Below are 26715 nucleotides of genomic sequence, written 5' to 3'. Positions count from 1 at the left end.
TTCACTATTTGTTGTTAACTTACTCTGTTCATCTTTAATTTTAACTATATTGTTGAGGATGCTTGAGCTTTAAGTTTACGTGCCAGTTGCTTTCCCGCTTTATTACCTCCCTCATAATGACTTTGCTTTATTAACCTGGTAGGTAGGTAGCTGCTGCTTCCAGTGTCTCCAATTGTTGCCTGCATAGATCTAGGCGTGCTAGCATTTTAATCGAACCAGTGTTTTTGTGTAGCTCTGATAAACGTTTGATCTGCGCCAATAGATTTCTCTTTTCCATTTCTTTCTTTTTTTTGACATGAGTTGCCCTAGCAATGAGCTTGCCCCGAAACACAGCTTTCAGGCAATCCCAAAGAACCATCGGGGAAATATCCTCTGTGACATTCTGTGCAAGATATTCCTGTCTATCTCCCTGAAGTACCATAGAGAATTCTTCATCATCAATTAAGCTCTCATTAAGCTTCCAATATTGAGTTCCGACCATGTTATAGAATCTATATATGGTCTGAATACACTATTTATATTGGCTTTATCTATTAAAAATAAATCTATTCTTGAATAAGTTTGGTGTGCCCGGGAGAAATACGTGTAATTTCTAGAAGTGGGGTTGTGTATTCTCCACATATCTGTTAATCCTTGTCTAGCAAGGAGTGCCTAAAATATTTTCCTTTCCTTGCTGGTTGTATGCCCCGTCCCCTTAGTGTTATCAATATGTGGATTTATGGTTAAATTAAAATCACCCCCCATTATCAGACATCCTGTGGAATGAGAGTCAAGTACAGTTTCCAATTTTTTGAGGAATGATCCTTGATGTTTATTAGGTGCATAGACATTTAGAAGTGTATAGGTCACAACCCCTAAGATAATGGTAAGAAAGAGATATCTACCCTCAGGGTCAGAAATACAAGTCTTTTGTTCAAATATGATATCTTTGTGAATGAGAATCCCCACCCCAGCGTATTTACAGGTTTTTGTGCAGGCCGCCCAAAATTGATGGGGAAATAAATGGGAATGCATCGTGTGTTCGTGTCTGCGTTTTAGATGGGATTCCTGAATAAAAGCAACTGCAGTATGTTGTTGCTTCAATTCTGAAAATAGGAGTTGTCGCTTTCTATGTGAATTTAATCCCTTAACATTAAGGGACAACAGTTGCAGGTCAGCCATTAGGATGTTGCCTAATTATACACAGATCATTGGAAAATACCCCACTTGAAGTTGCTATCCTTTTTTCCATTGAACTCTTAAGACTGTAGTGACTATATGTAAACTGAGACTTAAAGGAACTGAGACCCTCTACCAAAGACCACTTAACCTTGGATATCATTGACCTTCGTAGGATTTCACCTACTAGTCCTGATTCCCTGACACGCAAGCCTTCAGCTTGCTGCCTGCATGGCAGTTCAAGAGAGCAATCATACATCACACAGATGGCCTCCCAACCCCTCCCCCCCCAGACATCCCCCAACTTCAACATATTCAAACATGAACATCCAAGAAATCTCCCATTTATATAAACATTACCCCTATAATTAGTCCAACATCACTTGTGTGCCAAGATCTACGGCTTGCTCCGGAAAAACATCAGTGTGTCCCTCTGAATAAAATGACCAAATATTAAATGGAGTGTCTGGAAGATTTCAAGTGACCATCGGTCTCTGAGCCCCCGCTTCCTGAATACAGCGCAACCTATTTCCTCCTTTGTTGATCCTCTTCTATCGTGGAGTGCCCTCCCAACGAGTAGACATTTGCCCAGCATTTAGAGCAGTTTCAAAGCCGGCATAACTAGTCTCCTTCAGGATGGCAGCTCCTTCTTGTAAGGTTTTGATCCTGTGAAAGTTTCCTTTTAGGGTGAAACCCAAGCCAAATGGAAATAGCCATCTATACCGAACATTGTCTTTCCTTAAGGTTTCAGTAATAGTTTTCAATTCCTGGCGCTTGCGTATAGTTACTGGGGCCAGATCAGCAAAAACCATTATTTCATGCCCTTCCCAGGCCCATGTAGCTTGCTTTCTGGCCACAGCATGAATGTTGTCTTTTATAATGAAGTCATGGTACCTGGCAATGATATCTCATGGGCGATTATCTTGGTGGGCTCCCAAGGCCCGGTGAGCCCGATCTATGTGAAGATCCCTGGAAGCGATCATGTCGGGAGCCTCCGATGAGGCAAGCAGCATGGCGCTAATTTTTGCCACCACGTCCCTGCAATCTTGATACTCCGTAGATTCAAGTATCCCTCTAAAGCGAAGGTTGTGTCTTCCGGACCCATTTTCAAGGTCTTCTATTTTGTCTTATAACTCAGACATTTCTTCTTGTAATTTATAGCGTTCTTGTGCCGTTTTAATGTCCTCCGTAAGGGTCTCCATCCTGGTTTCCATGTCAAATAGACGGCGGCCATTTTCTGCCATCTTTTCTTTAATTTCCTCAATGGATGCCATAATGTCTTTTTTTGTGATCCTGCAAGTCTTGCCGTAGTTCCGAAAACCAGCGTTTCATTTCTAAACGAGTCGGCATTTCGTCATCAAAAGTGGGCGAGTCCTCCTGCTGTTCGCTGGAGTGTAACTCCTCCTCAGGCACCGGTATCTTTTTTGGAGCTTGTTTTCTGTACGAGAATTTCCTTAAATCAGCCGTTTTTCGTCTCAACGACATCGAAGGCCGTCCGTCTTCTGCTGGGCAAAATTTGTGAGGTTCTACAATACCCGATGGGGGAGATTCACCCAATTGAGGGATGTATGGAAGGAGAGCTCAAATTCAGTCAGCCATCCGTCCCGATGGCGTCACCCTCTCACCTCCACTTTGAAATCTTTCACTGTTTTTGTCTTCACTACCTCCTCCAGAAGGGTATTCCAGGCATCCACCACAGTCTCCGCGAAGAAATATTTCCTGATGTTGGTTCTGAGTCATCCTTCATGGAGTTTCATTACATGACCCCTACTTCTGATTTCTTTCCAACGGAAAAGGTTTGTCGATTATGCATCTTTAAAACCTTTAAATCATATTTCCCCTGCACCTCCTCTCCTCCAGGGTATACATATTTAGGACCTTCAACCTCTCCTCATAAGTAATTGGAGGACACCCCCCCCCCCCCCCCCATTTTTGTTGCCCTTCTCTGTACTGCCTCCATCCTTGTCTCTGCTCCTTTTGAGATACAGTCTCCAGAACTGAACACAATACCCCAGGTGAGGCCTCACCAAGGACCTATGCAAGGTGACTATCACTTCCATTTTCTTACTGGTTATTCCGCTCTATGCAGCCCAGCATTCTTCTGGCTTTAGCTATCGCCTTGTCACATAGTGTCTAGCGATCTAAAGATAGCGAAACAATCACCTCAATGTCCCTCTCTTGCTCCGTGCACAACAGGCCCTTCATCCCCCCTGCCATATCTTTGACCACTGTTCAAGCTTCCTTAAATCATGTCTCATTCTCTCTACTCCTTCCGGCGTGTCCACTTTGTTGCAGATCTTAGTATCACCCACAAAATGACAAACTTTATCTTCTATCCCCTCCATAATGTCGCTCACAAAGATATCGAACAAGACCTGTCCCAACACTGATCCTTGTGGTAAACCGCTTAACACCATTCTCTCTTCAGAGTAGGTTCCATTTACCATCATACGCTGTCTTCTATCCGTCAACCAGTTTGTAATCCAGGTCACCACCTTGGCACTGACTCCCAAGCTTCTCATTTTATTCACAAGCCTCCTATGTGGGACCATTTATTTATTTATTTAACAGTTTTTTATACCGACCTTCATAGTAATAACCATAACGGATCGGTTTACATTTAACAGGGAATAACTGGAGTAACAATTCAAGTAAACGAGAGCTAAACAATAAGAGGGAATAAGTCAAAGTTACAATCAACAGGGAAAGAGAACTTGGAAGCTTATCAAAAGCTTTGCTGAAATCCAAGTTCATATCAAAAATATCATATCAAAAGCTTTTCTGAAATCCAAGTTCATATCAATCTTCTGAAATCCAAATTTTCTGAAATCCAAGTTCATATCAAAATACCATATCAAAAGCTTTGCTGAAATCCAAGTAGATCACGTCGAGCGCTCTTCCTTGATCCAATTCCTTAGTCACCCAATCAAAAAAGTCAGATTTGTCTGCCAGGACCTTCTTCTGGTGAATCCATGTTGCCTCTGGTCCAGCAATTCTTCTGACTGTAGATAGTTCACTACTCTTTCCTTCAGCGAAATCTCCATTACTTTTCCCACCACCGAGGTGAGACTAACAGGCCTGTAGTTTCTAGCCTCCTCTCTGCTCCCACTCACGATAGTGTCTTTCTTGGAAGCAGGAGGTTTTTCCTTTTTATCATCTGAAATCTGCAATGTGCGCAGGGACTGAGAAATTAGGGACTTCAATTCATACCTATGAAAGAGACACAGCATGGAAGCATGGTCCCTTTCCCTCTGGAAGAACCTCTCCTTCCTCCAATTCTGCATCACTATCCTTTTAAGGAAACCTTTTAAAACCCTCCAGGGAGGTATCCGAGGTAGACCAGTCTTCAACTGGCACTTGCTCCTCACACATCATCCTAGACCTCTTCTTACTTTGGGGTGCCTTGTCCAGAGGACACTGGGCAGGCAGGTGTAGAAGGTGCAAGAAGAGCAGAGACAGCCCCTGGGGCTGTGCCTTTCCCTGCCTCCTGCAGAAAGCCTGCAAATACTTCAAGATTTCCTGAGAAATCACTCTCCAGGGCAAGGTGGAGATACCCAGTACAGGAGAAACTGACCCCCACTGCACTAGCAATAGCCACAATCCTGGGCCAAGCCAGAAGCTCAATTCACTTTGGGCTGGGAGAGGGGGGGGGGGGGGGCCCAACCTCTATTTCAATGCTCTACGGTTATGACACGACCGTCAGAGCAGACAGTGAGGAAATCACTACAGCATCGGTAATCAGTGGCTTCACTAAACCAGCCATCCACCATCACAAAATTGCAATTAGTCAGTTCCCACTGAGCCAAAGCACACTTCCAGCAAACCTTTAGAGCTGCTCCCACCTGAACCTTCCCTAAGGTGACATGTCATGCAGAGTGCATTTTTTCTTCCCATGCTCCTGTGGACCTGTGTGCTGCTGCTCAGAAAATTCACCCAAACTCCTCTTTCAACAGGCAGACCAAAGAAAAATGTTCCCTGCAATTGTAACTGTTCCTGTGCTACCACTATCATTACTGCTGAACAGCTCCTCCAATGCTACCTGATTTTATTTTTATTTACAAAGGACAGCCAGAAACTTAAAGCTACAGCCCCCCCCCCCTTCTGTTACGAAGGGTACAAAGGAGGAAGAAGGAGAGATAGTTGTGAGGGAGGGGAAATCAAAACCAAAGCCCCCTGGCTCTTAGTAGCTCAGAGAGAGTGAGCAATGCCATCACCTCTGGAGCCCCTGGTACCTAGTCTTGTTTTCCAATTGTTAAGAGCTAGGAACTCTGGCTCAACTGAGGGAGGAAGAAGCTAGTCTCTCGCCTCAGGAACTCTAATAAGTGTTCCTGCACAGTCTATCAGGCTTGAATTCAAGGCATGGGATGCTTGCCTACCATCTGCTGGAGACTGAGAATACTGGCAGAATACTGGTATATAAGGGGGTGATATCAGCGAGCCTGTTAATCTGTCTGCACCTGCTTGTTGGTGTGCATAACCCACTTGTCTAGACTGGTAGACTGTATGAAACAGAGGAATAGTTTTTGTCCAAAAAAGGAAAGGTAGCATGTATATGCTAGTGCATGTGTCTGGGGGAAAATATATAGAATCATCCATGTGCCCCCCCCCCCCCCCGGAGAGGGGACGGGAGAGCCATAACAATTAGAAGCTGTTGCCACTGCAGTCCCTGGTGATGTTTAAATGAACACTTTGCTGCAGCAAAGCAATACCTTGTCTTCCACCATTATTAAATTGATATCAAGCAGCACATTAAGGACAGGATTTTTGAACCTATATTTTATATTTAGTTTATATAAAAATTGCTGCGGGAATGTGCAGGCTGTTTTGATGGTAAATGTGGAGAATGTGTTCCAGTATTACACTGCTGCATAATACCTACTGGTTATAATGCACTCATTATAAACATCAGTTAAAGAAGAACCATGTACATTTATTTCTTCTGCTTTTTGTGTATCCTGTTGAATGTTTTGACTTCTTTACCTTGCTGATCAGCATCAGCAGTTCTCGAAACCAAAGCGCTTACTGCTGGAAAGGTAATACTGGACATTGCTGCCACAGCGCCGGCTGCCCACATCATCCTGGAAAACAGATGTGAGAGAATATACTCCACACTGATCTAAAGATAAAGCTGATCATAAACATGTTGACACTGTATGATCCCATCTTAGACTATGTTATAGCTAAAGAACTATGCAAATGTGCAGTCTCCTGGCACTTCAGGACAATCAGGTGTCTTACATCAAGTTTTTCAACCAATTTGGTCCAAAACCCTATCCCCAGTGTCAAATCAGGACAGTTAGGATGTGGTCTGGTACAGAAGCTAATGTGCTGGGATTGCATTTCACCATATAGCCAATTTCTGAAAGCTTTTACAAGACGACACAATCTGAGAAAAAAGTTAAGTAAGCAATTCAATTTCGGGAAGTTAAATGAAGTCTACGTACCATGGTTCAGAGCCAAATCCATACCAGGCAAGTTGTAATATTTGAAATCCTAAACCCAACAGAATAGTATTTTTGTTTCCAATAGATCTCATAAGTAAGCTCAAGACTATGGTCTAGAAAGAAAACAAAATAAATATTGAATCTAAGAGAGATGTGATCTATATCCATTTCTGCAACAAACCACATTTGTTAAACCTTGACTCAGTGACAGCCTTGCTTGATTATCCAATCATTTTTGTTAACTTAAGGGCCAGGGCTGGTAGAGTGGCAAAGGCCGATACTGTTCATAACCCATTTTGCTGCATGCAACAATGGTATCCCAAATTGAAGCAACTCAAATCTCAGTACTCCCTTCCTCAGTAACACAGACCACTGTCACAGCAAACTGAAAATGAAGCAGTTCATATTCTATTCACTAACGGGCCGATTCAGTAAAGTCCGCCACTCGCCTGTGCGCACGATTCTGTATTTAAATTAGGTGGTGCGGTAGAAACGGGCAAAAGGAGGTGCTAGGGACACTAGCGCGTCCCTAGCGCCTCCTTTTGACCCGGAGCAGCGGCTGTCAGCGGGTTTGACAGCCGACACTCAATTTTGCCGGCGCCAGTTCTCAAGCCCGCTGACAGCCACGGGCTCAGAAACTGGACGCCGGCAAAATTGAGCGTCCGATTTTCGGCCCCACAGCCACCGGCCCATTAAAATTTTTTTTTTTTTTTACTTTTTTTACCCTTCGGGACCTCCAACTTAATATCGCCATGATATTAAGTCGGAGGGTGCACAGAAAAGCAGTTTTTACTGCTTTTCTGTGCACTTTCCCGGTGCCGGCAGAAACTAGCGCCTACCTTTGGGTAGGCGCTAATATCTTAAAGTAAAATGTGCGGCTTGGCTGCACATTTTACTCTCTGTATCGCGCGGGCATACCTAATAGGGCCATCAACATGCATTTGCATGTTGAGGGCGCTATTAGGTGCCGCGGTTTGAACGCACATTTTCCGCCCTTTACTGAATAAGGGGTAAGGGAAAACGCACGTCCAAGGGCAGGTTAACAGTGCACTCCATCGGAGCGCACTGTACTGTATCGGCCTGTAAATGAGCAAAGGAACTATTTCTTTTGCATAGAAAAGCATTTAAACTAACTTCTAAATTCAAAGCCTTTCCGGTGTGTGACTCACTTGTGTCAGTTTTACTTTCCTCGAATAGTGCAGTGCCTAAGAAATGCAAACTGAAGCAACAGGACTGGTCGATCCTGCCACATTCCACCGATATTCAAACTGCAAATGGCAGCCACAAGAAAATTATTCCTTACCTGCTAATTTTCGTTCCTGTAGTACCATGGATCAGTCCAGACGGTGGGTTAAGCCCCCCATCCAGCAGATGGAGTCAGACAAGGCTTTGGAGGGTGCTGCCATATTAACCAGTGCACCCTCTGTAAATCCTCAGTATAGAGAATATCAAAGCTAGAACAACCTAAAGAGGATGGATCAAGTGTACTAATCAGAAAAATTATCAGTAACTAAGGTAACTGGTGCCACAACTTTAACTTGCAAAAGGAACTGTCGAACAGCCTCAAGAAGCGGAGGCAAACATCAAAAACCAGGATAGAAAGGTCAGGATAACAGATCGAGCAGGAAAACCCCAACATTATCAGGGAGGGCTTCTGGACTGATCCATGGTACTACAGGAACGAAAATTAGCAGGTAAGGAATAATTTTTTCCCCCCTGTACGTACCAGGATCAGTCCAGACGGTAGGATGTATCAAAGCTTCCCTAAATCGGGTGGGCCCCTGAAAGCCCTGCTCGAATGACCCTGTCGCCAAAGTACCCAGAGGTTGATGACTGTAGGTGCAGACGATAATGTCATGCAAAAGTGTGCAGAGACTTCCAAGTCGCCGCCCGGCAAATCTCTTGAGAGGAGACGGACTGGGATTCCGCCCAGGATGTTGCCTGAGAACGAAGTGAATGGGCCTTGACACCCAACGGAGGAGTCCGACTCGCTCCAATGTACGCCGCCACTATGGCCTCCTTGAGCCATCGAGCAATTGTTGTCTTCGTGGCCTTAGACTCCCTCCTTGGTCCTGACCAAAGAACAAACAAATGGTCAGAGACCCTGAAGTCGTTGGTGACTTCCAAATAGCGGATTAGACTGCGCTTGACGGAGGGATTTTGACTCTTCGGCTGTGAAGGACGGAAGCTCCACCGTCTGATTCACATGAAAAGTCGAGACGACCTTGGGAAGAAATGAAGGCACTGTACATAAGGATACCCTGGCGTCCATAAAGCGTAGGTAAGGCTCCCTGCATGAGAGTGCTTGGAGTTTCGAGATCCGGCGTGCGGAGCAAATGGCCACCAGGAAGACAGTCTTGAGGGCGAGATCCTTGATGGTGGCGTTACGCAGAGGCTCAAAGGGAGGGCCTGCCAGAACCTTAAGCACCAAGTTAAGACTCCACAAAGGACATGGATCCTGAACCGGAGGCCGCAAATGATTCACCCCTTTGAGGAAGCGGGCGATATCTGGATGAGACAAAAGAGAGATGGTCGGTTAACTGAATGAGCGAGTCTAGCTCAGAAACTTGTACGCGCAGGGAGTTGTAGGCGAGTCCTTTCTCCAGGCCGTCCTGTAGGAACGCAAGGATCTGAGGAATCGAGGCCCTTCTGGGATGAGTGCCATGGGCGGTACACCAGGACTCAAAGACCTTCCAGACCCTCACACGTAGCAACCGAAGTCGAGGTCTTCCGAGCCTTGAGAAGGGTCGAAACTACTGCGTCAGGGTATCCTTTGCACTGAAGCCGCCTTTCAAAAGCCAGGCCGCAAGACAGAAGCGTTCTGCCTGGTCGAAAAATACTGGCCCTTGATGGAGCAGGTGAGGAAGATGGCCCAGACGTAGCGGACCATCCACTGCGAGGTTGAGTAAGTTCGCGAACCAAGGGCGCCATGGCCACTCCGGGGCCATCAGGATGACAGGACCCTGATGTAGCTCTATTCTCCGCAGTACCTTGCCCACTAGAGGCCATGGAGGAAAAATGTATAGAAGATGACCCGGCCAAGGGAGAATCAGAGTGTCTACGCCTTCTGTGCTGTGCTCCTGCCTGCGGCTGAAGAACCAGGATGCCTTGGCGTTGTGAAGAGTTGCCATGAGGTCCAGACGGGGTGTCCCCCAGCGACGAATGAGGAGCTGCATCGCCTCGGAGAGGGACCACTCTCCAGGATCATAGAAACATAGAAATGACGGCAGAAGAAGACCAAACGGCCCATCCAGTCTGCCCAGCAAGCTTCACACATTTTTTTCTCATACTTATCTGTTTCTCTTAGCTCTTTGGTTCTATTTCCCTTCCACCCCCACCATTAATGTATGGAGCCGTGATGGAGCTGCATCCAAGTGAAATATCAAGCTTGATTAGTTAGGGGTAGTAACCGCCGCAATAAGCAAGCTACACCCATGCTTATTTGTTTTACCCAGACTATGTTATTCAGCCCTTATTGGTTGTTTTTCTTCTCCCCTGCCATTGAAGCAGAGAGCTATGCTGGATATGCGTGAAGTATCAGTTTTTCTTCTCCCCTGCCGTTGAAGCAGAGAACTGTGCTGGATATGCATGAAGTATCAGTTTTTCTTCTCCCCTGCCGTTGAAGCAGAGAGCTATGCTGGATATGCATTGAAAGTGAAGTATCAGGCTTATTTGGTTTGGGGTAGTAACCGCCGTAACAAGCCAGCTACTCCCCGCTTTGTGAGTGCAAATCCTTTTTTCCACATTTCCTCTTGCTGTTGAAGCTTAGAGCGATGTTGGAGTCACAGTAACCATGTGTATGTTTATTGAATAAGGGTATTATCTCCAGGCAGTAGCCGTCATTCTGGCAAGCCACCCACTCTTCATTGACGGCCTCTTGACTTTATGGATCCACAGTGTTTATCCCACGCCCCTTTGAAGTCCTTCACAGTTCTGGTCTTCACCACTTCCTCCGGAAGGGCATTCCAGGCATCCACCACCCTCTCCGTGAAGAAATACTTCCTGACATTGGTTCTGAATCTTCCTCCCTGGAGCTTCAAATCATGACCCCTGGTTCTGCTGATTTTTTCCTATGGAAAAGGTTTGTCGTTGTCTTTGGATCATTAAAACCTTTCAAGTATCTGAAAGTCTGTATCATATCACCTCTGCTCCTCCTTTCCTCCAGGGTGTACATATTTAGATTCTTCAATCTCTCCTCATAAGTCATTTGATGAAGACCTTCCACCTTTTTGGTCACCCTTCTCTGGACCGCCTCCATCTTGTCTCTGTCTCTTCGGAGATACGGTCTCCAGAACTGAACACAATACTCCAGGTGAGGTCTCACCAAGGATCTATACAAGGGGATAATCACTTCCCTTTTCTTACTCGATATTCCTCTCTCTATGCAGCCCAGCATTCTTCTGGCTTTAGCTATCGCCTTGTCACATTGTTTCGCCGACTTCAGATCATTAGACACCATCACCCCAAGGTCTCTCTCCTGCTCCGTGCACATCAGCCTTTCTCCCCCCATTGAATACAGTTCATTCGGATTTCCACTCCCCATATGCATGACTCTGCACTTCTTGGCATTGAATCTCAGCTGCCATATCTTCGACCACTCTTCCATCTTCCTTAAATCCCGTCTCATTCTCTCCACTCCTTCCGGCGTGTCCACTCTGTTGCAGATCTTAGTGTCATCCGCAAAAAGACATACCTTACCTTCTATCCCTTTCGCAATGTCGCTCACAAAGATATTGAAAAGGACCGGTCCCAACACAGATCCCTGCAGTACACCACTTAAAACCGCTCTCTCTTCAGAGAGAGTTCCATTTACCATCACATATTGTCTTCTGTCCGTCAACCAGTTTGCAATCCAGGCCACCACCTCGGCACTCACTCCTAAGCTTCTCATTTTATTCACCAGTCTCCTGTGCGGGACAGTGTCAAAAGCTTTGCTGAAATCCAAGTAGATGACGTCGAGCACTCTTCCTTGATCCAATTCCTTGGTTACCCAGTCAAAAAAGTCAATCAGATTTGTCTGACAGGATCTTCCAATGGTGAATCCATGCTGCCTCTGGTCCAGCAATTCTCCCGACTGTAGATAGTTCACTATTCTCTCTTTCAACAGTGACTCCATTACTTTTCCCACCACCGAAGTGAGGCTAACCGGTCTGTAGATACCAGCCTCTTCTCTGTTCCCACTCTTGTGAAGCGGGACCACCACCGCTCTCCTCCAATCATTCGGCACCACTCCCATTTCTAGGGATCTATTGAACAGGTCACACAGTGGATCCACCAGCACATCTCTGAGCTCCCTCAGTATTCTGGGATGAACTTCATCAGGCCCCATGGCTTTGTCCACTTTCAGTTTCACCAGCTCTTCCCATACATTTTCTACTGTAAATGGAGTTACATCTACTCCATTCCCCTCCAGTTTCTTGTTAACTAGTGACGGTCCTTCTCCAGGGTCCTCTTTAGTGAACACAGAACTGAAGTATTCATTTAATATTTCTGCCATTTCTTCGTCTCTCTCCACACATTGATCCTTTCCACCTTTCAATTTCAATATGCCACTGAACTTTTCTCTTTTCACTGATGTATCTGAAAAATGTTTTGTTACCACTGTTTACCTCTTTGGCAATCCTCTCTTCCGCTTGACTTTTTGCCATCTTGATTAATTTCTTTGTCTCCCTCAGTTCTACCAGATATTCTTCTTTGTGCTCCTCCTTTTGGGATCTTTTATATTTCTTGAACGCTGTTCTTTTAGCCTTTATTTTGTCAGCTACCTCCTTTGAGAACCAGATAGGTTTCATTTTTCTTTTGCTTTTCGTTACTTTTCTAACATAGATTAGTTGTCTTGGTAATTGCTCCTTTTAGATTGGTCCACTGTTGATCCACATCTCTCTCTTTTTCCCAGCCTTTTAGTTCTTCCTCCAGGTACTTCCCCATTTCATCAAAGTCTGTGTTTTTGAACATCAAAACTTGGGTTTTTGTGCTTCTTTTCTGTGTCCTTTTTGTGATATTAAACCATACCATTTGATGATCACTGGTGCTGAGGTGGGCACCCACCTGGACGTCTGAGACATTTTCTCCATTAGTGAGCACTAAGTCGAGTATAGCTCCTTCTCTCGTGGGTTCCATTACCATTTGTTTGAACAAAGCTACTTGCAGGGCATCTACTATTTCTCTACTATTATTAGATTCTGCAGATGGGATTCTCCAGTCTACATCTGGCATGTTAAAGTCTCCAACGATCACCACTTCTCCTTTCTTTGCTATCTTGTGGATGTCTTCAACCAGATCTCTGTCCAGCTCTTCCTTTTGGTTTGGAGGCCTGTAAACCACTCCAATAAAAATGGATGCTCCATCTTTTTTTTAAGTCGGCCCATAGTGCTTCTTCTTTGCCCCATCTTCCTTGCAGCTCAGATGCTTGGATATTGTTTCTGACATAAAGAGCCACTCCTCCCCCTTTCCTATCCTCTCTTGCTTCGCGTTCTGTCTCTGTCGACTGAAGTAGTCCGCCTGATTGTTGTCTACGCCCGCGATGTGGGAGGCTGCCAGGCGCGTGAGATACCTGTCTGCCCACGACATCAGGCGGGCCGTTTCGAGAGACATGTCGGCTCCTCGTGCCTCCCTGGCGGTTGATGTAAGCTACTGTGGTCGCGTTGTTCGACAGAATCCTTACAGCTCGGTTCCTCACAAGAGGCAGGAAGTGTATGAGTGCCAGATGTGCTGTTCTTGTTTCCAGACGATTGATCGGCCAGGCTGCTTATGCCTTTGTCCACTGCCCTTGCGCTGAGCTCCGTTGGCACACTGCCCCCCAACCGGCCAGGCTGGTGTCGGTGGTGACCACCACCCAATCCGGGATCTCGAGAGGAGTGCCCTGTGCAAGATGGAGTGGATCCAGCCACCAACACAAGCTGGTTTTGGTAAGCTGAATGAGAGGAAGGACGAGTTGGTAGTCCTGCGAGATCGGTTTCCAGCGAGAGAGTAGTGCCCCTTGTAAGGAATGCAGATGCACAAAAGCCCACGGTACAAGATCGATAGTGGAAGCCATGGATCCCAAGATCTGTAGGTAATCCCAAGATGTGGGCGCAGGAAGTGCGGCGAAGTGCTGGATCTGCTCTCGGAGAGATTGCGCCTTGTCCGGACGTAGGAAAATCTTGCCCTGAACCGTGTCGAAGTGTGCTCCCAAGAAATCCAAATACTGCGAAGGGCTGAGACTGCTCTTGGCGAAGTTCACAACCCAGCCAAGTGACTGGAGGAGTTGGACGACCCGGGTGACCGCTGCCTGCCCCTGGGAGAAAGTCTTCGCCCGAATGAGCCAGTCGTCCAGGTATGGATGAACTAGGATCCCCTCCCGTCGGAGAGCAGCCGCTACTACCACCATGATCTTTGTGAACATCCGCGGGGCAGTCGTCAGACCGAAGGGGAGAGCTTGGAACTGGAAATGCTGGTTCAGAATCTTGAAACGAAGGAACCTCTGATGGGCTTTGTGGGTGGGAATGTGGAGATAGGCCTCTGTCAAGTCGAGAGAGGTGAGGAACTCTCCCTGATGTACTGCTGCAATCACTGAGCGCAGGGTCTCCATTCAGAAATGAAGGACCCGGAGGGATTTGTTGATCTCCTTGAGATCCAAGATTGAACGAAAGGCTCCGTCCTTTTTGGGTACCACGAAGTAGATTCAATAATAACCCAAGTCCACCACTCTGGCGGAGACGGGAGAAATAGCCCTGAGGTCCAGGAGTCTGTCCAGGGTCTGTGGCACAACCAGCTGCTTGTGACTCGGTCCGCAAGGCGAGAAGAGGATCCTGTCCTTTGGGATGCGAGCAAACTCCAATGCATAACCTCTCCTTAAGATGTCTAGGACCCACTGGTCCGATGTGATGTGGGACCCACTCCTCGTAGAAGAGAGCTATCCGCCCCACGATCCGGGGAGTCGAGGAGTGGGTGAGTCTGGCATCGTTGAGCGGACTTGGAGGAGGCCCCTTAAGCCGTCCCCTCTCGAGGTGTTCTGCTGCCGCGAAAGGAACGAGGCCAAGACTGGGATCTGGAAGGTGTCCGGGGCACCAGCTGTCTGGAACCGCGATAACGGCGTTGTGTGCGGGCCCGACTTCTGGAGGAATTAAACGATCTGGTGGTCCATGGATGGTCCTCGGGCAGGCGATGGACCGCGTTTTCCCCCAAAGACTTTATGATCTGGTCCAGATCGTCACCGAAGAGAAATCTGCCCTTAAAAGGAAGAGATCCCAGGCTGGACTTAGAATAGGAATCTGCTGACCAGTTGCGAAGCCAGAGGAGGCGTCTCGCCGAAACCACGGAAACCATGGATCTCGACAGAACGTGAAGCAAGTCATACAGGGCATCTGCTCCGTAGGCTATGAAGGCCTCCAGGCGGTCTGCTTGGTTTGCTTCCTCCAGCGGTAGGTCCTGAGAAGTGAAGAGTTGCTGGACCCAACGGAGTCCTGCCCGCTGCGCTAGTGAACTACAAATGGCAGCACGGACTCCCAGAGCCGAGACCTCAAAGACCCTCTTGAGGTAGACTTCCAGCTTCCTATCTTGTAGGTCCCGCAGGGCCGTGCCCCCAGTAACTGGAATTGTTGTCCTCTTGGTAACCGCCGACACCGCTGAGTCCACCTTTGGAACCTTGAGGAGCTCCAGGAAATCCTTGGGGAGAGGATATAGCTTCTCCATTGCCCTTCCAACCTTGAGGGAGGCCTCGGAAGTATCCCATTCCCTGGCCAACAGCTGGAGAAAGGTGGGATAGGCCCAGGACAATGGGCACAGGCCAGCTAGAACTGGGTCCCCCTTCTTGCTGGATGAGGCAACGACCGGAGTGGAGGGTCCTGGCAGGTCAAGGGGGGGGGCTCAATGTCCAGCTCCTGCAGGATATGTGGGATTAGAGCGTCTAACTTCTTTCTGAAAGATACGAAGAACGCATGGGTCATCTCCTTCCAGTTGCACTGCCAGGAGAGGATCATCCAGATGTGGCGCCGGCGCCCCCGATCCGAGAAAGAGCCCGCCCCTCCCCCTGGGGGAGGGCAAAATGTACCCTGGGGGCCCCATGGGGGGGTCCCTGGAGCCCCCCCCGCTGCGTCCTGGGCCCCCGGAGGATCCGATAACCGGGGGGGGGGCCTTGGCTGACAGTGGTCCTAGCGAGGGAACCCTGGGATGTTCCAGTTGTAAATAAGCATTGTGCATGAGCACAATGAAATCCGCCGAAAAAGCTGGGGGGCCCGGGGGGGGGGGGGGGGGTAGTAGAGAAGTCTCCCGAGGGGACTAATGATGGAACCGGAGTCCAGATCGGTGGGGGAATATCAATGAAATCCTCCCCATCACCCTCTGATGGCTGCTGCACGCGCTCCTCCGTTTCCAAGATGGCTGCCGTTCCCGCTGAAAGCGGAGACGGGGCCAGCCCCTGTTGCCTGAGGCGCGTGAAGAGAGTCGATCCGGCGGCATGGAGGTGTCCTTCCCACCAGGGAGACACCTAGAACACAGACCCTCGCGGGACAACTGCGACCCCGGTTCGACGCACGCCGCGCATCGGGACGGCCGCAGCATGCTCGGAGGTGAACGGGGGAGGGGGTGAGCCTCTATGGGGCCGGCAGAAAATGCGCCGTGGGGAGCGGGAAGACGCCTCCGCTACACCTCTGCCCCCGGTAATCGGCAGCAGAGGAATGTGACCTCTCTGCTGCAGCGGCCCCAGGGAATGCGCGTCTCAGGGCAGGACACGGAGGGGGGGGGGAGAGGCTGGCGCCGCCAGTATCCACCTCTCTGATAGGTGTATGCCACCAAAACCTGTGAGAAATTAAAAAATTGACAAAAATCAAAATGACAACTTACCCCACAGAGGGAGGAATGGGGGAGGGTGACCGGACAGCACTACCTGCAAGTCACACAAACCTCCAAACATAGAATCTAAAAACTTTTTTTTTTTTTTTTAAACAACTTGATCCAACCTCAGAGAGACAAAATAAAGAAATAGTACAGAGGAGGAAATATCCTCCAGACAGGGGAAGCACAAGGTTCCCCTACTCCTATCTGCTGGAGTCAGAAAGATACTGAGGATTTACAGAGGGTGCACTGGTTAATATGGCAGCACCCTCCGAAGCCTTGTCTGACTCCATCTGCTGGATGGGGGACATAACCCACCGTCTGGACTGATCCTGGTACGTACAGGGAATCTCACTTTGCTAAAGCTTAAGTGTCCCTCTGTTTTGTTTAGCCCATCTTCTATTCCTCCCCTGTTGCCTCTCAAAAATGCTTTCTATACTGACCCTGAAGAGAGATGGGAGAGGAAAATCCAAGTTCATAAACAGGAAATTACTGAAATCTGTACTTAATTGATTGATCTTCTCTTTATTCTGATCACTGCTGTAATATACCAAACTGAGCATGCTCTGAGAAGTAACTAATAAAACAAAATCTGAATAATGCACCACAAAATTATATTAAAAAGCCATTAGACTTCCAAAGTCAGCCACAAAAATGTCTCTCTCCGATTACACAACCCCATTATGATTTCTTGAAGAAGCTCCACAATAATGTGTTATTTCCACATGCTTGGTTTTGTGCTTTCAGATGCTTTCTTTCCAAGGAAACTAGTACAGCCTTCATGAAGAAAATGGTATGTGAAGTTTCAGCTGTTTTCCCTGATTATAGAGTAAAACCAAAACAATAAACAGAGCTGAGAAAACCTGGAAATCAGCAGGAACAGCTACTACATACTTTTAGATAGCAGCATTCACTACTTTAGAGATTTGAAGGCATGCATATAGTAACATAGTAAATTACAGATAAAAACAATTTGGCCCATGCAGTCTGCTCAGTTGAGATTCTTCCTCTGGTTTCTCCTACCTTGGGTAGATAAGCATATAAATCCAATAAGCAGAACACCAGCTCTCCAGTTCCATATCTTCTACCAAACCTATCACTGCCCTCCATTATCTGTTCCAAGTATGTCCCCATTCAGTTATAGTGCTGGCGTCCACCACCTCCACTGCTAGGCTGCTTCAAGCCTTGTTGCTGTCTTCCCCTTTGATAGTTATATGACCAATACTTAATCTAAAACCCCGGTCCCCTTTCATGTCTTACCACCAACTTTGAACAATCCACACAGCCATCAAAATTTGTGAGGCTGTTATCCAAAAACATACCACTCTTTCTTCTCCTAGGCCTGGGATTTTTAACCTAGTCTTTGGGTACTTTAGCTAGTCTGTTTTTCAGAATAACTACACTGAATATGCACGAGATGCATCTGCATACAATAGAGGCAGTGAACCGACAGTCATTGAGGATATCCTGAAAAGCAGACTGGCTAGGGGGAACTTATGGACTAGGTTGAAAAGCCCTGCCTTAACTCAACCCAACAGGAAATGCTGCCCAAATACTCCTCACTTCTCTGGACCTCAACAAGTCACCTCTAAACTCATCGGCAAATGTCAATATCCCAAGCAGCTAGATGCTAGTTGCCAATTGAAAGTGACTAAACTTTGGATTTTAAGAAAATGATACATACACCTCTTTTGGCATGCAAAAACCAAACCACACCACAAATGATTTCAAGTTAATTCTACAACATTTTAATTTAATTTGAAAGTGCAGGATTCAATAAATTGTTAAGGTCACAATATCACTTAAGACAAAGCCTGATCGTCATCTCACCTGTGCAATAATGGAGAGAATCCCCAAGACTGCTATAAATGCAGCAACACTTTCAGGTGAGAATTCCATAATCTAAGAGGAGGAACAGGAAACATGCATCAGGTCTATAATCAGCCTGCCAAATCCAGACAAACATGCCTGAAAATATCTGAGAAAAAAACCAAGGTTTAATGCTCTGCATCAAATGAAGTGTAATTGATTTTTCACTGCTTGTGATTCTAATGAGATGTTAAAATGGTAATGGAAGAACACAATCCCCAGTTTTCTGTGGCACTGCATGGGTAGATTCTGCTCCACTTGAAAATTTTATGTAAATGTGTCACATCATTTTACATGGCAAATATTGCTAACATTTGAAAAATCTTACTTTAAAAAGAAGTTTGCCAATGTTGTTTGTGTCTGTGTAACTTTTTTTGGATAGAGAAAATGATCGCTGGTATGAAATCAGGGAAGGAAGAGCAACTGCAGGATGAAGAAGGAAGGGGAAGGAAAAAGGAGGCCCAGGGATAGGGCAGGAAGAATTCGGAAGGTTCTGGAATCAGTGTGCAAGTGGGGAGAAGAGAGGGAGATTCTGGGATTAGTAGAGGAGGGAGAGGTGAAGGAGGTGTGCCTCGCTCATTGCATCCCACCCCACTCTGTTCTTAGGTCTTCTCTTTACCTCCCAATCGCCCCCACTCCACCCCAAACACACAAATCATCCGCCTTTGCTACCTGGAGAAAGTCACGAGACTGTGCACTGCTAGACAGTTGGGCTCCAGTGGTAAAGAAGAGACAGCCTGAAGCACCGCTCTCCTCTTGCTAGCCTGGGTCAGGACACAGGTAGGGAGAGAAGAGAGAGAGAAAGCGAGAGCGAGATGCACTCACCTAGCCCTGACCTGGCTCCTGGTTTCCTACAATTGCAAAGGATTGCAACTAAGGTCAGATTTTGAGACCCTTGCCATAGCATTGCAGAAAACCAGGGGTCATGAGCATAACCAACCAAATGTGGGCAATGAATATTAAAGGCAGATAATTATGCAAACATAAATATTCCTTCTGTACAAAACTTCCTTAGAAGCAGGTTAGTGGCATTAATTAATTCAGATGCACTGGAGTCACTTCTGGTGGATATAAACCTCTATAATCGCCAAGTGATATTTTCCCCAGACAGCAAAGAACCCTGCTAGCTTCTCTGACTTGTAGCTTCCATCTATCAGTCGAAGTTACAAATGATATTCAATGTTAGTTGTAAGGCAGCAAATTTTTGTTTGTTATGGAAAAAAAATAAAAATATCAGAATTATTTGAAAAGCAGCAGGTAAGCTAGGCTGTTACCTGTCTGAGGTACAGGAAGAAACTGGAATACTGGCCTGCCTCGGGGAGGTAGGAGAGGAAAACTGTAATGCAGATTAGCAGCACTATAGAGTCTTGACCCACTTTCTTTAACGACTACCGAAGAAAAAACAAAAACAGCAGGAGAACAATTTTAATCAAAATAGTTTGTAACAAGAATCTGTAACACCAATAACAGATACATTTTAGCATGGATATACAATCTCTATCTCAATAACTGAATACGATACCTAATTATTCTACTTTTGTTTCCTGTATCATTCTGCCTGGAAAATTCCATTGCATCTTATAGTCTTAATACTGATAAAATAGAGATACGTAACACCAAAACCATTTGTGCCATGCACTAATCAATAAGAAGTCCCTAGAATTTACCTAAGAACACTGTGGATGATATAAACACAATTTCCAAAAAGTTTCAGCTGACCCAGCTTGCCCTCTTTTTTTCTAGTCCGACTCACAAGCTGCCTGCCTTATACAGCACATCTGAGTACCTCAAATGGCAACACAAATACCCAATACAGCAACAGATACTGTGACAACTCTATTGTCTACGCCAGTGGTCCCCAACCCTGTCCTGGGGGCCCACCAACCAGTCGGGTTTTCAGGATATTCACAATGAATATGCATGAGAGAAAATGTGCATGTTATGGAGGCAGTGCATGCAAATTTTCTCTCATGCATATTCACTGTGGATATCCTGAAAACCCAACTGGCTGGTGGGCCCCCAGGATAGGGTTGGGAACCACAGGGCTACGCTACCTGAAGATTACAGACTTTGCTATCCTAAAGATACCATATCTATATACTACCAGGGGGAAAAAAAATAGCAAATTTGCTTACTGAAAACAGTGTTTCCATAGATAGCAGGATGAATTAGCCATGCTGTCTTAGGATGTCCTCCGGTGGCCTTGAGGCAGAGCTTCTCCTAGCAGTTACAGAGCTTTTTGACTGCACGCATCTTCCCGCGCGATCTAGCGCCCACGTTTCCCTCAGTCTAACATAACAAAAATCCATCTGAAGAGGGCTGTCCAGGGAGGTGGGTGGGTTCGCATGGCTAACTCATCCTGCTATCTATGGAAACACCATTTGCGGTAAACAAACTTGCTTTTCCCTGTCAATAGCAGGACTGAATTATACATGCTGTCTGGGAGTCCCCAGTCATTGAATTGCATCTCACATCTCGCTCACTGAAAGCCCATTGCCCCTGACCTTTGACTTGACTATAGCGAGCCCAACCTGTCTTATCGTGGAGAGTCTTCACCACGTGGAATGTTCCAAAACTGCCACACCCAGTGCCGTGTCTGAGGACGTCTGCTGGTCCAGGCAGTAATGCGGTGTAAAGATATGCTGCGAAGACCATGTGGCAGCTTTGCAAATGTCTATTAATGGTACACTGCGAAGGAAAGCAAGTGAGGTAGCCACTGCTTGGACTTGATGTGCCTTCACCCTGCTAAGAAGTGATGTTGAACGCTTAGAATAGCAGAACTGGATGCATTGAGAAATCAGACTTGAGATGGTTCTCTTTGCCACCGGAAGTCCAGGTGCATTGGGATTTAAGAGAGACAAAGCTGCGTTCTCCATCTGTAGTATACTAATGTTCTTTTGCAGTCCAGGGTATGCAAAAGGCACTCTCTGCAGTTTGAGTGGTTTCAGAAAAAACATTGGCAGAGTGATAGTCTGGTTGAATAGGAATGCTGAAACCACTTTGGGCAAGAAGGAAGAGTGGGTTCGGAGGGTCACCTTGTCATGGTGGAACTGCAGATAAGGGGGATAGTGCAATAACGCCTGTAATTCACTAACTCTCCTGGCGGAAATCAAAGCAACCACAAATACCACTTTCCAGGTTAAATATTTCACATGACAACTGTCCAGTGGTTTGAATGGCGGCAGCACGAGCTGTTCTAACACCAGATTTAGATCCCAGGGCGTCTGAGATGTAAGAGTTCTTTCATGAAGCGAGAGACCAACAGGTGGTTGTGCGGCTGGTGATAAGCCGCTATCACACCGACATGCACCCAAACTGAAACCGTTGCTAACCCTGACTGGTAAAGCATGTGAAGTTAATCAAGCAGAGTTTCTGGAGAACAGGAGAATGGATCTGCTCGACGGAGCCGGCACCAAACAGAATAGCACTGCCACTTGAGTTAAAAATTCTTCCTGATGGAGACCTTACGCGAGGATATCAAGACATTTTGGATCTCAGTTGACACCCCGAGCTTACTTAGTATTGTCCTTTCAACCTCCAGGCTGTAAGATGAAGCGAGGATTGCATAGAGTATAGCAGCAAAGCCCCGTCCTGAGACAGAAGATCTGCCCCCCCCCCCCCCCCCAGTGGAATGGGAGGCGCTATTGACAGACTGATTAGATACGCAAACCAAGGCTGACATGGCCTTGCTGGGGCGATTAGAATTAGGTCAGCGACATTCTCTAGGCACTTCTGAATGGTGTGAGACAGGGGTGGAACAGCGTAGAAAAGGCCCCTTGTCCATGGAATGAGGAAGGCAGAGTAGAATTTGTGCACCTTCCTGTTGACCATTGTCGCAAATAGGTCCATACTTGGGGTACACCACTGGGTGAAAATGGCGTCTGCCACCCTCTGGTTCAGGGACCACTTGTGTAGATGGTGTATCCTGCTGAGTTGATCTGCTTTTGAGTTCGCTACCCTGGAAGAGAATCGCCTCCTGCACAGTATCCATAAACTGGACTCTCCTTGTTTATGTAGAACATGGCCACTTAGTTTCTGTGTGAACTATGACATTCTTGCCTCAAACCTAGTCGACAAAGGTGAGAAGGGCATTTCGAATCACTCGCAGTTCTAGGAGGTATATCTGTTGTGCGCGCTCCACCGCTGACCATAAACCCTGCATCTGAAGATGGGCAAGGTGGGCTCCCCATCCTCCGAGTGACGTAACTGTGGTGAGATTTAGCTCATGCGTAGGTATCCGGAATAGGTCACCTCTCATGTTTGTGGGTGCAGCCATCAGGCTGCTTGGCTTGGGTGAGGCGTACTGTGTCTGCCGAGGGCTGATGGAACTGTGTCCACGGAGCCTTGAGGCCCCACTGTAGACAACACATGTGAAACCTGGTCTGAAGCACCACGTAAATCGCCACCATGTGTCCCAGGATGGTAAGGAACCGATGGGCTGAAGGCCATGTAGAGGCTTGTAACTGTCTGGCCAGTATGCAGAGGGTGTCTGCCCTGTCATTTGGCAAGAATGCTTTCATCTTTATTGTGTCTATCCTTGCTCCATAAATTGAAGGATTCGAGTCGGCTGGAGACTGGACTTCTTGTAGTTGATTACGAGTCCTAGCATTTGTAAGCAATCGATCGTATCTCTCAGTTGCTCCCTGAGGGTAAAGTTTGTCTGATGCTACCAGCAACCAATTGTACAGGTAAGGAAACAGTTGCACCCCGTTTCGTCAGAGGTGGACTACCACCACCGCAAGGCATTTGGTAAATACTCTAGGGGCAGAGGATAGTCCGAAGGGGAGCACCTTGCACTGGTAGTGCTGCCCATTGGACTGGAAGCACAGGTACCACCATGAGAAGTGGTGCATGGGAATGTGGGAGTAGGCATCCCTGAGGTCCAGCGAGGACATCCAATCGTTGGGCTGTAGGAAAGGAAGGATAGACTTTAGGGATGACATCTTGAATTTCTCCTAGAGCAGGAATTTGTTGAGCTCCCTTAGGTCCAAGATTGGGTGGAGGCCAACCGACCTTTAGAAAATGAGGAAGTATGGGGAATAGAATCCCTGTTCCGTTGGTGTGGCGGCACTATTTGAATGGCCTGCTGAGCAAGCAGTGCAGCTAACTCTGTTCGCAGGAGTTGTGTCCATGTTGGAGCCTGGTGAAATTTGGCTAGACGGGGAAGAACGGGAAGCTGCTTGAAATTGAGTTGGTAACTCCTGCGAATAATGTCCAGTACCCAATGGTCAGATGTTATCGCAGACCAGAAACTGAAAAAATGTGCTAATCTGCCCCCCACTGGGTTGACAGGGGTGGCCCCGCCTGTCTTAAAAACTTTGTGGCGGTGCTGGATAGGGGTTGATGATTGCCGCTGCTGTTGGCCTCTGGCCCTGCCCCTTTGTTGCTGTTGAGGTTGGTGGTGAGGCTGCTGGAAGGCAGACTGGTAGACTGGTCCACTGGAAAGGCTAGGGACAAGACTGCCACATTCTGTTTCTTTAGCTGCGAAACAGTTTCTCGCAGTTTGTTGCCGAAGAGATTACCCCCTTTGTAGGGTACGTCCGCCATATTCTTGAGCACGTCCTCCTTGCTAGCGCTGGCCCTCAGCCAGGCTAGTCAATGAGCTGCTATGGCTGACGCTGAGGACCGGGACGATGTCTTGAACGATTTATAGATGGTCCAGAGGAGGTGATGTAGCTCTTCTTCTGTGTCAAGTACCTGTTGTGGCAGAGCCATGCTCGCAGAACTCTCCCTGAATAGAGGCTTGATGGACAGGAGGCATTCGTCAAGATACTGCGTGGTGTTGTTCCTTCCAATCCGCCATGCTGGGGGCAAAGAATACATTTCCCAAATTCATCCAGGTAGCGATTGTCCTTACCCGGAGGCATGTTCGAGTGGAATCATGTCTTAGCCGTTTTCATGGTGGATTCCACTATGATGGAGGCATGCTGGAGCTGTAGAGCAGTGCAGTATGGAGATGATCTCATCCTAAACTTTAGATCTGTTTTCTAGAGGTCGCCAGGGTTGAGGAAGGGAATTCCCAAGTTTTTTCCAAGACCGCATCCAATACACTGTGAGAGGACAGTGCCATCGGCTTGGCCAGCACCTCAAAGATCTTCAATATGCCCAGGACTTCTGCTTTTGGGTCTGGGACCTTCCTGGTTTCAATGTTAAGCTTCGCTCCCACTTTCTCAATAAAGTTCAAATAGGTAAGATCCTCCGTGGTTCTTCTGGTGGGTCCAATGGTAACCCAGTGGATGAACCCGGAGAACTCTGAGGTGACTCCTCCGAGTGCGAGCTAGGCTGAGGAGAGAATTATGGTTGTGGTGATCTTCCTATCTGTTGAACTTTTGGCTCATGGGATTCGTCCTCTGGAGGGGCTTCTTCGGAGGATGGACTAGCTGGGTGATATTCCTGTCCACCTGACTCCAGGGACATAAAGAGCCCAATGAGGACTGCAGAAATCTGTGACATTGCCTGTACCGCCAGACCCTTTTCTGCCAGAGTTAGCGAACTAGGACTGCGTATGCACCCAGATGATGCATAGGGAATGGTGGCAAGTAGTATATCTGAGTCCAGCCATCGGGGCTCCATCTTGTGGAATCTTGGCACACTTTGGGGGCAGTTCCTGAAACTGCAGGGACCTCCTCTTTTGCCTGGAGACTGAGGAGATGTCAGAGTAAACTCTGTGTGTGGAGGCAGAAGACTCCTGAATCTGGATTGTCTGAAAGCGATGCGAGGTCTGAGAATCCAATCTGATGCATCTCCTCAGGGTTGAAGATCCTTTGAAGATCTTGTACTTGATCTCGCGCTTCATACTCCTTGGGTTGCCAGTGTTTGTGCCCAGACTCTTCTGCTTCTCCGGTCGATCCAGATGTGGCCCTGGTGAGGAGTGGGAGGAGAGTCGCTTTGACTGCGGGGCATAGGAGCCATCGCTTCCTTCTCTGAGCCTTGCGATTTTCTGGGCCCATTGTTGCTGGGCCCGCGGGGATGTACGACCGTAGTCGCAACACGCCGACTGGTCGTGGTCCAGGCCTAGATAGACGGAACAATAATTGTGGCTGTCGATGATCGACAACATCTTGCCACACTGGCAGTACTTGAAGCCAGGCAGTTTGGGCCCCATGTTAGCACTGAAAAGTGCTGGGTTTTTTTTTAAATGAAGAATAACTCCGAGAGGAGTCAGGAGAAAATTGCTCTGTGTGCGTCAGGCAGTGCAGAAAAAACAGACTGAGGGGAACGAGGGCGCTAGATCTTGCAGGAAGACAGACGTAGCTACACAAAGCAAAGCTCTAACTGCTAGGAGAAGCTCCACCTCGAGGCCACCAGAGGATGTTCCCAGACAGCATGGCTAATTCAGCCCTGCTATCGACAGGAAATTCACTTTTGCAAGGTAAGAAATGTATTTACTGCAAATGGATCAGCTTGTTCCCAAGAGATTGGTGCTCCCCAGGATGCAGGCCTCATCTTTTCTGGCAATGATTCTGGTACAGCCACAAGGATAAAACAGATGTCCAGCAAAGCTATAGCTGTGGCCAAAACCACCACCAAATTATTTCCATATTCCCGACTCAGGTAGGCCCCGATAGCAGGGCTAGTAACCAAGCTTGCTGCGAAAGTTGCCGATACCTAAAACAAAGAGAAATCAGTTTCAAAATAATATTTTTAATATGGAAACTAGCAAAGCTTCTCAAATGTTGCTATAGGACAAAGCTCTCTCCTTTCCTGGCCTTAGTGGAGTGTTTACAGATAGATACAGCTCTGGACACAGACTGCACTTATTTTTATTTTAGGTTTTTATATTCCACTTTTTGCACTTTTTAAAAAAGTGCAAAAAGTGGAATATTCAAGTACTGTAGGTACTTCCCTATCCCCAGAGGTCTTCCAATCTAAGTTTGTACCTGAGGCAATGACTTGCCCAAGGTCTTGACTTGAACTTGACTTGAACCCTGGTCTCCTGGTTCATAGCCCACTGCTCTTAACCACTAAGCTACTCCTCCACTCTTAACCTCTTTCTCCTCATAACAGAAATGGCTGAGGGAAAATTCACCAGTATCAAGGCTAATTCAGATTCCATGAGCAAAGAAAGAAACTTATGTGAAACTCCTTTAGGCCAAGTAAACCTCTGAGACTTGCAGGTTCTCCACTGTTGTCAGCTTTAACATACATTGAGAGTCTGAAAACACAGCACTATAGAACAATTTCAATTCGGCTCAATACAAATTCCAGCATCGACCCTTTTGCTCGACAAATTGTCTCATTTTTCATGCTAGCGTCCTGCATCCACTATCTATTAGCTAATTTGTTAATATATTGCTGGCCCCACTAGAAAACACCCTTAAGTTTATTCAACAAGGCCTGCTGCAGTAACCCTTCAGAAACCAGATGCTCAACTGTATGTGATCACATTTTAAAAAGTACAAATGGTGAATTAACAAGTAAAGTACAGGTA

The 26715-nt window shown here is 47.0% G+C and overlaps 1 protein-coding gene across 1 annotated transcript in view; it reads right to left on the bottom strand.

The window, feature by feature from the left end:
- Positions 1 to 26715, bottom strand: part of MFSD14A (major facilitator superfamily domain containing 14A) — a 98457-nt gene that overhangs the window by 14239 nt on the left and 57503 nt on the right. The window contains exons 6-10 of the mRNA XM_029617810.1: positions 25674 to 25892; positions 19559 to 19672; positions 18246 to 18317; positions 6603 to 6715; positions 6139 to 6236 (exon numbers count right to left, since the gene is read on the bottom strand). Of these exons, the coding sequence (XP_029473670.1) occupies positions 6139 to 6236; positions 6603 to 6715; positions 18246 to 18317; positions 19559 to 19672; positions 25674 to 25892 (616 nt within the window). The remainder of the gene's footprint in view (positions 1 to 6138; positions 6237 to 6602; positions 6716 to 18245; positions 18318 to 19558; positions 19673 to 25673; positions 25893 to 26715) is intronic.

The sequence above is a fragment of the Rhinatrema bivittatum genome, chromosome 10 (genome assembly GCF_901001135.1).
Source record: "Rhinatrema bivittatum chromosome 10, aRhiBiv1.1, whole genome shotgun sequence".
Lineage (NCBI taxonomy): Eukaryota > Metazoa > Chordata > Amphibia > Gymnophiona > Rhinatrematidae > Rhinatrema > Rhinatrema bivittatum.
The sequence above is the reverse complement of the archived record's forward strand: the minus strand, read 5'-3'. Positions and strand labels throughout refer to the sequence as shown.